The 14730-nt window shown below is 33.7% G+C and overlaps 1 protein-coding gene across 1 annotated transcript in view; it reads right to left on the reverse strand.

The window, feature by feature from the left end:
• The window catches only part of DNAH9 (dynein axonemal heavy chain 9), a 479597-nt gene that overhangs the window by 319436 nt on the left and 145431 nt on the right, over positions 1 to 14730 (reverse strand). The window contains exons 14-17 of the mRNA XM_031965533.1: positions 14271 to 14512; positions 13063 to 13198; positions 3406 to 3599; positions 2888 to 3312 (exon numbers count right to left, since the gene is read on the reverse strand). Of these exons, the coding sequence (XP_031821393.1) occupies positions 2888 to 3312; positions 3406 to 3599; positions 13063 to 13198; positions 14271 to 14512 (997 nt within the window). The remainder of the gene's footprint in view (positions 1 to 2887; positions 3313 to 3405; positions 3600 to 13062; positions 13199 to 14270; positions 14513 to 14730) is intronic.

Raw genomic sequence — 14730 nt, forward strand, 5'->3', positions numbered from 1 at the left:
AGTCTTCATGAACCGGGGGCGGGGGGGGGGGCTTTTCAACTAAGGGGATTGAGGCAGAACAATTAGGGAAACTGAGGCAGGACAATTTAGAGAAACTGAGTCAGGACAATAAAAGAGAACTGTGGCACAATACTATCTGATCTTTATTCCTCCCCTACCTACTGGTTCCTTTCTTGCTGCCTGCAAGAATTCTTCTCTATCCAAAAAAAAGATCCTTACTTGATCCCACTATTATTTCTAGCTGCCCTATATTCCTCCTCAGCAAAATCTGATAAAACTGTCTTTACTTCTCATCTTACTCTCTTCTAAAACCCTTTGTAACTTGGCTTCTGATTTCATCATTCGACTTAAACTACTGTCTCCCAAGTTATCAATGATCTCTTAATTGCTAAATCATCTTTTCTCAGTACTGGTTCTCCTTGATCTTTATGGAGGATTTGACAATATCTGTTGGAATCTTTACAAAGTGTTAAGTTGGAGTTAATTTAATCTTAGAAAGAGTTATTTTGGTCCAGAACTTGAAACAAAGTACTAAGGGGAACTGATAGAACAATGCTTGTGTTCACATCTTTAGAGAGCTCATAAGTATCTAAGTACTCAATGGAGTTCACACGAGAATTCAGGGCTGGCTTAGTCTGAATTCATACCTCCTTTGAAGTTCTTAGGACCAGAGAGCACTCTGGGAGATAACCCAGAATCCCTCTCCCTCCAGAAGGTGGAGTTAACCTTTGGGAGATCACATAAATAGAGGGAGCTCTTGGAGCTTGGAGCTTGGGAACTGACTGGAGGTACAGAGAGATTCATTGCATCTTCCAACTTGGTGCTGGCTGGAGGCTGAAGAAAGCAGAGGCAGAAGCCAAGGACAAAGCTGCAAGATCTCTTGGAGCCAAGCAGAGAGTTAGGCCTCAACTAACCAGGCTAATTTGGAAGGAGAAATAAATGTTTGCAGTTTTACCAGCTGGCTGCGATTTTGGAGTAATTATTTATTTCAACTGAGACTAAGGCTGCCTCCAGAAAACCTTCACATTTTGGCTCCTGAACAGGGTTTGTGCATAATAAGACCCTTCAGCCCAGAAACCCGCTAGCAACCTCCACTTTCCTTTGGTGCTTTTCATCTCCCTTCCTGAGATGTCAGGGAGGGCGTGATCATCTCCTTTTTAGTGCTTTCACCGCTTTTCCTGGGAAGTCAGGGAGGCCGTGATCACCTCCTTTTTGGTGCTTTCACCTCCTTCCCTGAGAAGTCAGGGAGGGTGTGATCACCTCCCCTTGGGGGCTCTGACCTCCCTGAGGAGTCAGGGATGGCATGACCACCTGTGTTATAAAACAAAAGAAAGCAGGAGATGTGATGGGCTGAGGCTTGAGTTGATGCACTGAGGTCCCAAGTACGTGAGGCTAAATAGTAATTGGACTATACTCTATTAATATACATGATTGGATAAAGAATGGCCCCGCCCACTCTCTGTGCAAGTCCTGAAGTATCGTAGAGGAAATGACGATTTTGGTGGGTGGAGGCAGAGAGAGACACAGGAAGAGAGGCTGGGAGAGATTGGCCTGGGTTCCATGCTAGCTTCTGGTCGTGTGGCTTCTGGTCTAGCTAGCTTCTTGACTCAGCTGCACACATTGCTATCGCCGATTCTCTTCCACCTCTGATCTTTCTTCACTGAGAATAAAGACTGACGATTTCCCCCTCACCTGAATTCCTGACTCCGGCTGATTTTAAAATACCCGGTCTTCACAAATATCTGTCCCTGTCTCCTGGAAACTGAGTTTGTCTGAAGTTTTAAAAAATCTCTTACTACTACTTACTCTACTCCTTTAAAGTCTCCTTTGCTGCTCCTTTATGTCATGCCAACTAATCATGGATATCTATCTCTCAAGGCTCTGTCCTTGGTCTCCTTTTCTTTTCACTTCATATAATATTATCTATTGATTTTAATAGATCCTACAGATTCAATTATGACTTCTATGCAGGTAATATCCAGATCTACATATCCAGATTGTAACTTTGCTGAGTTACAGCTACATGTTTCCAACTGCCTCTTGGATGTCCTCACCTAACTCAGATCCCATCTTCTAAAGGATTCTCTGAAATGCTAATTCTTTTCTCTTTCAGATTAATTTCATCATCTACTCTGTGCATATCTTGTATTTACATAACACTCATATGTTGTCTCCCCAATTGAGAGGTATGTTCCCTAAAGGTGGGAACTGGTTATTTTATTTTATCTTTTGTCTTTCTTTATATTCCCAGAACTTTGCACAGGGCCTAGTACATGATGAGTGCTTGACAGATGTTTCTTGATTGAGTAAAAAACAAACAAACAAATAGACCATTTCTATCAACCTTTTAGTTTTTCTTCTATGGATTTTTAGACCAATCCATTTTAAATAATTATGGATCTCAACCAGGAGGTTTTGTAATGTTGTTGGGCTTGGTGTAATGAATAAAGTATGATCCACAAATAAGATCACCTCCACGACCTGATCTCTCTTCTATGTGGAGTATGCAAAGGACATTCTCCATAAAAATAGTGAATGTCACAACTTATACTTTATTGAATATTAATCATCAATGATTCACTGAATAATTATCTTTGTTGCATTTATCAAGAAGCCTTCTCTGATCTGATCACATATATGATTCTCCCTGTTTTCCAATAGGTATAAGAGCTGAATTTTGCTCTCTGAATCAAATATTTTTTTTAAAAATAAACAAACACAGGCATATTCACTATGCCTTTCAATTAACTGTGTGACTATAAATGTGATTATTTTAGAGAAGTATTTCTGAAATCCTGACTATTTTTAAATAAATAGATTTCTAGGAGCCACAGACAAGGAATAAAATGGAAAAAGGGGAAAGGGAAAGAGCCATAGACAAGATTACCTGTGGGTGACATGATCAATGAGATGCTGTTTAAGCATGAAACTCCATTTCTTAATTACATTCAGGAGAGACATCTTAAATGGGCGAATATCAATTTTCATCCAATTGTCAAAAATCTTGAAAGACTCTAACTGGTTCACCTCTTCATAGAGTTTTTCATAGGAATCAATCTGCAATTTAAATTGCTGAAGAGTGGGAGGATTTTCAGGGATCCGATCCTCTCCATGAGCTTCTAATTCCTCTGCAGTGAGCATATGTCCATATAACAGAAAATGTCGCATAAATTCCTTACGGTTATCCATGTAAAGGAAAGAGTAATGGTCAAAAGAGTTCCGATAGTCACAGCAGATGGTCATCATATTATTGACTCTCTCCATTAATACATTCCTAAGGTATGACAGATCTCCTATGTCTTCCATGTCAGCCTAGAGAGATGGAATAAGAAATTCAAGATTACAAATACTTTGGAATATTATTCCAAATATGAGAGGGTAAAATGGTGACTGCAGAGGAAATACCTGGTAATGAGGAAAAGTTTTCTGTGCAAGTCGTGGGACCATAGAAGATATTCTGAAAATGTCATTGATAAGTCCCTCAACAATAGTATGAAAGCCATCTTTAGCAGTGGGGTCCAGAGAGGGATAAAAGATTAGTTCTGGTATAACTAGATCCAGCTGGGCTTCAAAAAAGGGAGGATGTCTGACCTTAGAATCTGAAAAAAGCAAAAGGAGCCAAAGTGAATGGATTAAAAAAGCAAAATATAAATTTGTTCAAAAAGATCAAAAAGGATATATTAAAAAAATAATATTATAGTATACAAAGAGATGAAACACAATTCCAAAGGGGATTCCTTTTATCCCTCCCATGAATGAAGAAGGATTCTAAACCATATTCACACAGAGTCATGAGTAGGATTTGCTGGAAGAGAAAAAATACAGGGAACTAAGGAATTTCTGCATAAAGTATCTATGTGAGAAAGGTGAGTCTGTAACTGGGCTAAAGTAAATCCACTGCTAGTTGAATATGAAAAATTTCTAGTCATGAGTATCTATAAAGTAGTGATACCATCTAGGTTCCACAGGGCAGCAAGGCAGATAGAGACCAAGAGAAGCTACCATAGCAAAAGAGGACACAGATCACCAAAAAAAAAAAAAAAAAAAAAAAAAAAAAAGCAGTTGATTAAACTTGTCCAAGGACCTCTGAGAGCAGTGCATGAAGTAGACCCAACCAACTGACCCTTTTTTTTTTGTTGTTATGTAATGAAATCTAGGTAGGTGAAGGGGAAAGAAAGGAGGAAATGATATTCCTTGGAAAATATGTTGAAACTCTTCCTGTGCTAGCAGCATTTGGATATGGATTGAATCTTTTGGCGTCTTCACATGAAAGAACACAGAAGACCTCTAACAGAAAGCTAGAAGTCAGTCAAATTCAGACATTGCCTGAATCAATCCTAAGTTATTACTAAGTACTATTGCAAAAGATTATACCTGGCCTGTGTGAACCCCAAACTGTATGAGCCATAGAGGCAGTTCTTACCCTAGTAAAGATAAATGTATTACTTGTTAAAACTCTAAAAAATATGGGTGAGATCTTATGAACCCACAAGGTTTGGTTTTAGAAGACCAAATACAAGTAAGTTTTAATAGAATGTAATGTACTACATAACAGGAGGCCTGAGTGATCTTTCTAATTCTACCATTATGTGACCTTTAATATGTCAATATCTCTCCAGAGTCAATTAATTCAACTAGAAGGTACGAATTTGGACGAAGTATTTTTCCACATTTAATATTCTATGGTACTCAGCAGGATGAATACAGAGAGGATTGGAGAGACTTACATGAACTGATGCTAAGTGAAATGAGCAGAACCAGGAGGTCATTACATACTTCAACAACAATACTGTATGAGGATGTATTCTGACAGAAGTGGATTTCTTTGACAAAGAGAAGATCTAACTCAGTTTCAATTGATCAATGAGGGACTGAAGCAGCTACACTCAAAGAAAGAACACGGGGAAATGAATGTAAACTGCATTTTGGTTCTTCTTCCCGGGTTATTTTTACCTTCTGAATCCAATTCTCCCTGTGCAACAAGAGAACTGTTCGGTTCTGCACACATATATTGTATCTAGAATATAATGTGACATATTTAATATGTCTAGGACTGCTTGCCATCTGGGGGAGGGGGTGGAGAGAGGGAAGGGAAAAGTTGGAACAGAAGTGAGTGCAAGGGATAATGTTGTAAAAAATTACCCAGGTATGGGTTCTGTCAGTAAAAAGTTATAATTATTAAAAAAAAAATTCTATGGTACTAAAATAATTATTTCCTCAGCAGTTCCACTAATCAACTTGTGAATTATGGTATGTATTAATAACTTTATATATCCAAAAGATCTATCAGGTGTATAAAATTAAGAATAACAGAAATAATGCAATCTAATCAATTTTTTTTTCAATAAAAGGAATGCAATTAAAATAATTGTTTAAGTCAGAGGTTTCAAACATGATGAAGACTCCTCAGTGCTGTCTAAACCAAATTAAAATATACTTGGAAATGTTTACCAAAATGAATAAAAATACAATATAATATAGATAATATTAATATGCATTTTTAAAGTCAATGTTCAGCCTTCAAGATCATTAATATCCTATTTAGTGGTCCCTTTTTTGTTTGAGTTTGACAACATTGATTTAAATCATTATCAGACGCTAAATGAAATAAGTAGAACCAAGAGAGTTCTGCATACAAAAAGAAGATTATGTGATAAGCAACTGTGATGGACTATTTTCAACAGTGAGGTGATTCAGGTTAATTTCAATAGACTTGTGATGGAGAAAGATATCTGCATTCAGGAAGAAGACTATAGGGATAAATGTGAATCACAACATAGTATTTTTACACTTTTTGTTGTTGTTTGCTTGCTTTCTTCATATTTTTTTCTTTATATTTTTCTTCTGCAGAATAATACATGTGGAATTATCTTCAGAAAAACTGCAAATGTTTAACCTACATTAGATTACTTGCTGTCTAGGAGAAAGGGATAGGGGGAAAGAAGGGAAAAATTTTTGGAACACAAGGTTTTGCAAGGGTGAATGTTAAAAACTATTTGCATGTATTCTGAAAACAAAAAGCTATTATAAAAATTATTATCAGATATCTATTAGATTATTTTAAAAACAAAAAGAAATGTTAAGATGTGAAGAAATATTAAATAAAACATTAAATATATTAATAAGTAAACAAATTGTTAGCAATCATTGTTCGATTAGTCATTCGTTTATTCTATTCACTCATAATTATTGAGTATAGAAGCTGAGCTAGCTAAGCCCTATAGAGAGAGAATACAAAGATATATAACACACAGTCCCCAGTAATTCATGAATAACTACAATGTAAGGCAGTGTGTTTTAAATGCCACAATTATGTATGCATAAAAAGTCTGTATGAATTTGGAGAATGAGAGTTCCCTTATGTCTATTATAATTAGAGAAGGCCTTCACTGAAGAAGGTAACATTTACACTAGGCCTTGAAAAAATGAATATGATTTAAAATAGATGGAAGAGAGAAAATGCTTAAGAGGAAAGAATGGGATGAGCAAGATCAAATAATCAGAAATGTATAAGTTAAAAAGCAATAAGTTGTTATTACAGTTTGGTTAAAATATAGGGTACTTATTCTGACTCTTCTTTTATTAGGAACTATGTAGTTCCCTGTTTTTTATCTTTTCTCCCCATTATGTATGAAAATTTATCTTTACCACTTATGAAAATTATGTAATTATATATTTGGCCTGAGAAAATTTCTAGCTGTGTTACCCTAAACAAGTCACTTAATTCTACTTACTTCAGTTTCTTCATCTGTGAAATGATCTGGAGAAAGAAATGGCAAATAACTCGTTTCTTTGTCAAGAACTATCAAATAGGATCACAAAGAGTCAGACATGATTAAATAAGAACAGCAACTATTAACTTCAGTTTCAACTAGAGTAGCAAACATATTGGGGACCTTTTCCTCAAAAAGACAACATCTAAATAAGACTCACTGCCCTACCCTTTAGCTAATGTCCAATTCATTTGTGTTGGATCTGAGTTCCCATTCCTCTGTCCTTAGACTCTTTACCCGAGTCTATTCTTTAGTTTAAAAACTTTCATTGTCTCTCTATTGCCTCTAGACCAAATTTTCATTTTAGAATTAAAAACCCTTAACAATCTAGTTCCAGCCTTACCTCCTGCCGTTTCTCTTATATGATAGCAATTTTTCATGACTATGCATTTTTATAGATTATCCTCATACCTAGAAACAACTCCTTCCTTATCTCCACCTTTTTTTTTTTTAATACTTCAAGACTCAAAAACATGTCATATTCTACAGGAACTTTTTCCTAATTCTTCCTAGTTATATATTCTACCTCTTCAAATACTGTTTATTTTTAACACCACATTATATAATATTTTATATACTTATACATTACACATGATGTTTTATATATTTATTAATAATAATCATAATAACAGTTCATGTTTACATAATATATATTATTTGCCAAACACTGCACTAAATGCTTTACAAATATAATCTCGCTTGATCCTCACAAAAATCTTGTGAGATAGGTGCTATTATCCCTATTTTACAAATAAAGAAACTGAGAAACAGGTTAATGATATGCTCAGAGTCACTCAGCTAATAAGTATCTGAGGCTGAAGTGGAACTCAAGTCTTCCTCATTTGAGGACTAGTGGTCCACCCTGTGCCACCCATATTTACTTGCTTGTAAGTTCTTCTCCCAAGAGAATGCAACCTCCTTTATAGATGAATCTGTCTTTTACTTGTCTTTGTCTATCTACCTGAGTTGTCCTGCTGAGTTGCACATAATAAGTACTTAACAAGTGCTTTTTGATTGGGGCAGGTCCTTGATCCTTGTGGCATTCTTGGACCAAAGTATATGAAAATTCCCATCTCACTACATAATGTCATCTGGGTTGGAATTCTGGAGATTAGCTTCTGTACACTGCTCATTTTCCTTCTATTGTGGCCATGACACTACATAAAATAATCTTAGTCTTGTTCACTTGGTTGTATTGTGGTCCTCATTTTCTTTTGATCTGACCTGATCTATTCTTTTCCATGGATACATCCCATCCAAATTTGCATCCTTATATATTTCAGCTTTCATAAAAACCTTTAACATATTTTAGGTGAAGCATGGCCACAGCTTCCTAGCAGTTCATTGAATCTGTCATTAAAGCCTATAATTATCTAGTTATAGCTTTAGAGTCATTAATTGACTTCTTAATTTAATTTTCCCTTTCTTTTTTCAAAAATTTAAATGCTTTTATAAAACTTTCTGACTTATTCAGTTATCATGGTTTCTACCAGCATCCATCCCTCTCTTTTTCTGAGAGTCACCCCATATGTTAAAGGAAAAAGAAGAAAAAAATCATTAATTAATTATTAATTATTAATGCACAAAACAATGAAAATATATGCAATTTACCACTATTAAAGATCTCTTAAGTCTGCAAAAGTGTGAGGGAGGGTATCTTCTCAAATTTCTTAGAGCAATACTTATTTGTTACAATTTTATACTAACATTTGATTTTGTGTATGTGTGTTGGTAGTTCTTTATGTTTACACTGTTGTAATCATGGTGCATAATGTTTTCGTGCCATGGCTTACTTCACCCTGCGTTATTTCAAGTATTTTCCCTGCTTCTCTGTATGTATCACATGTACAGTAATGTTACATCACATTTATATGCCAAATTTTTTTTGATCATTCCCCAATCAATGGGTATCTGTTTTATTTCCAATTCTTTGCTATCAAAAAAGTGTTGCTATATTTTGGTATATATGGGGACTTTTTTCTATTCAATAGCTTTCTTGGATTATATAACTAGTCAAGAAATTTCTGCATAAAAGAGTATAAACATTTTAGCTATTTTTTTGCGTAATTGCAAATTACTCTTCAAAATGGTTTTATTGGGTTCATATATCCAGCAACAATGCACTGAGCCTAATTTCTAATGATTGTTCCAACACCAACTATTTTCATCTGTTTAATTTTTACCAATTTGTAGGGTGAACTATCAGAATTATTTTTATTTGAATTTCTCTTATTGGTTTAGAGTATTCATATGCTTAATTATTTTGAGAACTATTTGTTCATATTTGTGTTTGTTTATGCATGTCTGTTAACTGTTTTTATATATTGGATATTAAGATCGGTGATAAATCTAATGGAAACATTTGCTTCCCATCTGATTACTTCTTTTTTATCTTTGGTGCACTAATTTTCTTTGTGCAGAAGCTTTTTAATTTTGTGAAAAGTTATCTATCTTTACTTTTGAAATGGAATCTGTCTTTTATCTGGTTAAGAATTCATTTACCACCCATAGCTGTGAAAGGTATATGACTTGCTCTTTTACTAATTATTTTAGATTATGATTAAGGCTATTATTCCATTTAGAAAGTATTATGCAAGGTGGTATAATGTGAGAGCCTAAGCTTTATTTTTTCTGAACTGTCCATTAATTTTTCTAGTAGTTTATTAAACAGGAAGTTTTTTCCTAAATAATTTGTTTTCCTGGGTGTTGAACATGATGTAATTGAGTTCCATTGCTGCTGATTCTCCTTCATTTAGTCCATCAATTTATTTCTTTAATTTTTAAAGACAAAAATAGATCATTTGGATGATTTTTGCTTATGTAGAATGAGGTTTAGGAGTACTATCCTCATTTTTTCCTGACTTATTTTCATCACTTCTCTTAACATTTTACATGTTCTATTTTTTCTAAATGAATTTTGTTATTTTATTGAGTTCTGGAAAGTTTTGGCATAGTAAATGTAATTAAATTTGGTAATATTGTCATCTTTATTACATTCCAAGGGCCAGCCATGATCACTAACTAAATATTCTTCCGGCTATCTATTTAATAATAGAAATTAATATTTCTTAAAGGAATACTTTGTAATTGCATTAATACAAGGATATTTAGAGCTGTAGAAAATCAATCCTTAGATATTTTCTGAGTTTCACATTTTTTCCTGGAATGAGATTTCCTTTCTATTATTTCCTCTTGGTTTTTGTTTTTATTATAAAGAAACACTGCTGATTTTTGAGGGTTAATTTTATAGCATGTATTATTTCAATTAATGTCTTTGCTAATAACTGTGATTTTTCTAAGTAAATTATCTTATCAACAATAAATATAATTCAATTTCCTTTTTGCCTATCTTTATGCCTTTATTTTCTTTATTGCCATTTTCCCAGCATTATATTTAATAAGAGTGGTAAGAGTAGACATCCTTGTTTTACATTTATATTTATTAGGAAAATTCTAGTGAATCCCTATTATTTATTATTATTATTATAGCTTTTTATTTACAAGTTATATGCATGGGTAATTTTACAGCATTGACAATTGCCAAACCTTTTGTTCCAACTTTCCCCTCCTTCCCTCCTTCCCCTCTCCCAGGTGGCAGGTTGACCAATATATGTTAAATATGTCAAAGTATAAATTAAATACAATATAAGTGTGCATGTCCAAAGTTATGTTGCTGTACAAAAAGAATCAGACTTTGAAATAGTGTACTATTAGCCTGTGAAGGAAATCAAAAATGCAGGTGGACAAAAATATAGGAATTGGGAATTCTATGTAATGGTTCATAATCATCTCCCAGCGTTCTTTCGCTGGGTGTAGCTGGTTCAGTTCATTACTGCTCTATTGGAACTGATCTGGTTCATCTCATTGCTGGAGATGGCTATGTCCATCAGAATTGTGAATCCCCATTGTTTATAAAATTTATACATTTGGTTATTAGATATTCTTATGATCTTAAAAAGATCCAGCTATGCCCATATTTCATAGGGTTTTTAGAATTACATCAAATCACCTATTGAGATAATCATATGGCTTTAGATTTTTGCTGTTTTTGTTCTAAATATGATTGAATTAATTGTCCTAATGTTGAATCATTCTTGCATTGCTAATACAAATCCAATTTGTTCTTGGTGAATAATTTCTTGAATGAATTTCTATGTTTTGCTTAATAGGATTTTATTTAAAAATGTGCAGTTTTTGAATTATTAATTCAAAGTAGATGTAAATTTAGTAATAACTAATAATATTGCTCTATAAATCTTCCATGTTTTTATTTCTCTACCAGTTTAAGTGTTAGGCACTAATTGTTTTTAAAAATTATAATAAAAGTCATAATTCTTTTCTTCATTCTTTTTATTATTTATTTTCCATTTTTGTCTAGTTTAACTTCTTCTAAACACTTTCTATGTTATAATCTTGTAGAGCTTGCTCCTATACCTTTTTCTTCTGTTCTTTACTCTTAAAAATGCTAATTCATACAGGTTATGAAGAGAAATTGCCCCTCCTTAATATCCTGACCAGGTTCATGTACTCCCACTCACTATTGCCCCATTTTCATTTCTCTTCTTAGGCAGGATGAGAGTATGCACTAAATCCTTGCAGATTATATTTAATATAAGGTTCCCTATCTCCCTTGAAAGATTTCTCTTCCCCCAAAGGAATGCTTATCAGTGACACCACCTCCCACTGTTGTTTCTCCTTTTTGTAGTCTTCTTACCCTTTACCTCTTCACCTTTGTGGAAGAGGATGGGAAGCTTGTTTCCAGAAAGGTTTGATGAGGTAGATTTAATAGAAAGGCCATGGAAAGATATGGAATACACCGAGACAGATATTCTGAAAGTGATTTTGATTTGTTAATCCCTTTATGAATAGAAACTTTTTTGGTTAGCTATAGAGTCCTTATTGGTGTATTTTTAAAGTAAATAATTTTATATATATATATATATATATATATATATATATATACATGGATAATTTTCAACATTCAACCTTATAAAATCTGACAAGTAATCCAATATATATTTAAAAAGTGAATTCTTCTATACATATTTCAACAATGTTTATGCTGCACAAGAAAAATCAAATCAAAAAGGAAAAAAATTAGGAAAAAAAACAAAAAGCAAGCAAACAACAACAAAAAGTGTGATATTATGTTGTGATCCACATTCAGTTCCCACAGTCCTCGCTCTGGGTGCAGATGGCTCTCTTCATCATAAGACCATTAGAACTGGCCTGAATCATTTTATTGTTGAAGAAAGCCATGTCTATCAGAATTGATCATCCTTACTGGTGTATTTTGAAAAACACACAATTCATCCAGAATTTGTTCTCTTGTGAGCTTTCTGAATATTCTAATGTTGGAGGAAAGAAAAACTCTGAGTGAGGGTTGCCACACAGAGCAGACTTCAGTCCCTCTTATTTGCAACCAGCACAAATCTAAATATGCATGGACCCAAGTTGTTTTTGTTATTACTGTTTATATTCTTTCCTGTCTATAAAAAAAGGGTATTGGAAATGTTTATGATTTTCTGAGTGTCAGAAGGTCAGAAAAGCAAACCATTAGCAGATCTGGGAGCAGACTACATACTAGGTTTGAGAGTCAGTCAGTTCAGTACCAACATCTGGCAAAATTGTGCTCAGGACATGGCCTCAAGGATAGCTGTGATAAGTAAGACCTGGACATGAACTTAGTGGAATGATATATAGAAATCTACATTAAGTTGAAGTCTAATCTCCCAAGGGACAAAGGTAGTCCTGGGGAGAGTATACCCTCCAGGTATTGAACGTGGGGGAAAAAGTACTTCTGTGCTTGCAATATTCCTTTGGAAAAGCTAATTGATGTTAATTACTTAAATGGCATTGAGGAATGAATTGCTGTTGAGAAATAGTGGGAGAAATACACTAGGAATGTGATTATATGAGACAAAAACTGAGGTTAGTGAATGAACAGATTGAAAATAATGAATAATACCCTGAAATGGAGATGTAGCTAATTTTGCTGTAGACCTTTGAATTTGTAAGGACTCCAAGAGAGAGTCACTAACTGAACTTTCATTCAGTTTCAGGATGCAGTTTACCATTTTCTTCCAGCTAAGATATTTTTTCAGCATTCATATTCCACAATAATCACCCACAGTGAAAAAGCCATTTATCAGTATTTCCCAGCAGATATTTGAGGGAAGATTCAATAGCAAGGAAGAATCCATGAAGCACCATGTTATCAAGATAGTCAAAGATATTTTATCAGCATTCATATTCCACAATAATCACCCACAGTGAAAAAGCCATTTACCAGTATTTTCCAGCAGATATTTGAGGGAAGATTCAATAGCAAGGAAGAATCCATGACGCACCATGTTATCAAGATAGTCAATGTATGTCTTCCACCTAGTGGATGTTGGGTCTGAAAGGAAAAGATTCAGGTTTTCCTGGTAAGGAAAGAAAGCATAGAAATATTGGTTAGGACATTAGGACATATATAACAAATCAAAAAAATGTCAAGTATTCATGAAAATTAGATACAAAGGCATGAAGAAGTAAAAAATCTGTATTAATTCAAGGTATGTGCACAACAATGAAATCACAGATCTTTTAGAGTATTTGAAACATCATCCCCATATTTAATCCCTGATTTATAATATCAGGACAGATAGCAACAATGATTATAAAATTATATTACATTAAAAGGATTTAAGGTCCAACATGTAATGTAATGTTATCCTTTTCATTATCCTTTCATAGGATAACATTCAAATTCCTGATGCTTTTACTATTATAAACACAAGGCTGACTTTTCAGACTGGTGAGCTATGTTATTAGCCTATATGCACAAAGAGAAGAATATTTGGTCTGTGCCTATTGTCTTCTACTTACAGGTATTTTATGAATTTTATGAATAAAATCAATTATTCAAAAATGAATCTTCAGTCTTTGAGGGCTTACATATATTGATTTTCCATGAGTTAATGGATATTTCCTACTGCTTGAAATGATTCACTATAATGTTCTACCATGCTCTCTTTCCAACCCAAAGACAGATGCTCCAAATAATCTTACAATTTCTTAAATATCATATCTATATCTTTTATCTTTCCTTGTTTGTTTAATTGGCTTTGTGTTACCATGAGATTTATGGAGATGGAATAATTTGAAGTATTTTAGAATTATATGGTTGATGTCTTTTTACATTTATTTTTTGATATTTCTTTCACAATTTTCTTTGGGCTTTTTTATATGTCAGTTGAACCATGCTTTAGTTCTTTTTGTTTCAGTATAAGTAAGCCTTTACCAACTGACAGAGATTTATAGAATTCAATGATTTCTTTCATCTCTGAATTACCTATAGAATACATGTGTATGTATGTGTGCTACATATACATACACAGATATTTCTTTCTTTGTTTCATCTATCTATCTATCTAAAAATCCCTCTCAAGCTTCTTAATACACCTTCCTCCCTGCCCCCCATTCTTGGTAGGTTTCTCTTAATATAGTTGTTACCTGCACAAGGGCATGGATCTTAAGGCCAGACTCTTTGATAAAAGAGTAATATTTTTCCAGTTGTTCTTGATGTTCTTCTAGATAAAGTAGAGATTCCTTTTTTCCATCTTTCCTCTTAAAAATTGGAGATTCCCAGGTTTTCATGATATTTTGAATCTCATTTACATTGTCTTTTGTTTTCTGAATCCTTTGCTCAAGATCATGGACACTAGCAGTGATTTTTATAATATAATCCCAAATACCTGCTCTCCCCAAAAAAGAAAGAAAGCCCATTGAAGTAGCTCATCAGTATATATATATATTTAGCTGCCATGAAATAAATATAATCCCAATGTCTGTCATAATTTTTTTTGACATTTTCTACAAAAGCTTAGAATCTTTATCTTTTTCAACCATTCTAAGAAAACATATATTGAGAACTCTAATCAATCGAGGAGGACTAGGTGATGAATCTTTATAC

This window comes from Sarcophilus harrisii, chromosome 4, assembly GCF_902635505.1.
Source record: "Sarcophilus harrisii chromosome 4, mSarHar1.11, whole genome shotgun sequence".
NCBI lineage: Eukaryota > Metazoa > Chordata > Mammalia > Dasyuromorphia > Dasyuridae > Sarcophilus > Sarcophilus harrisii.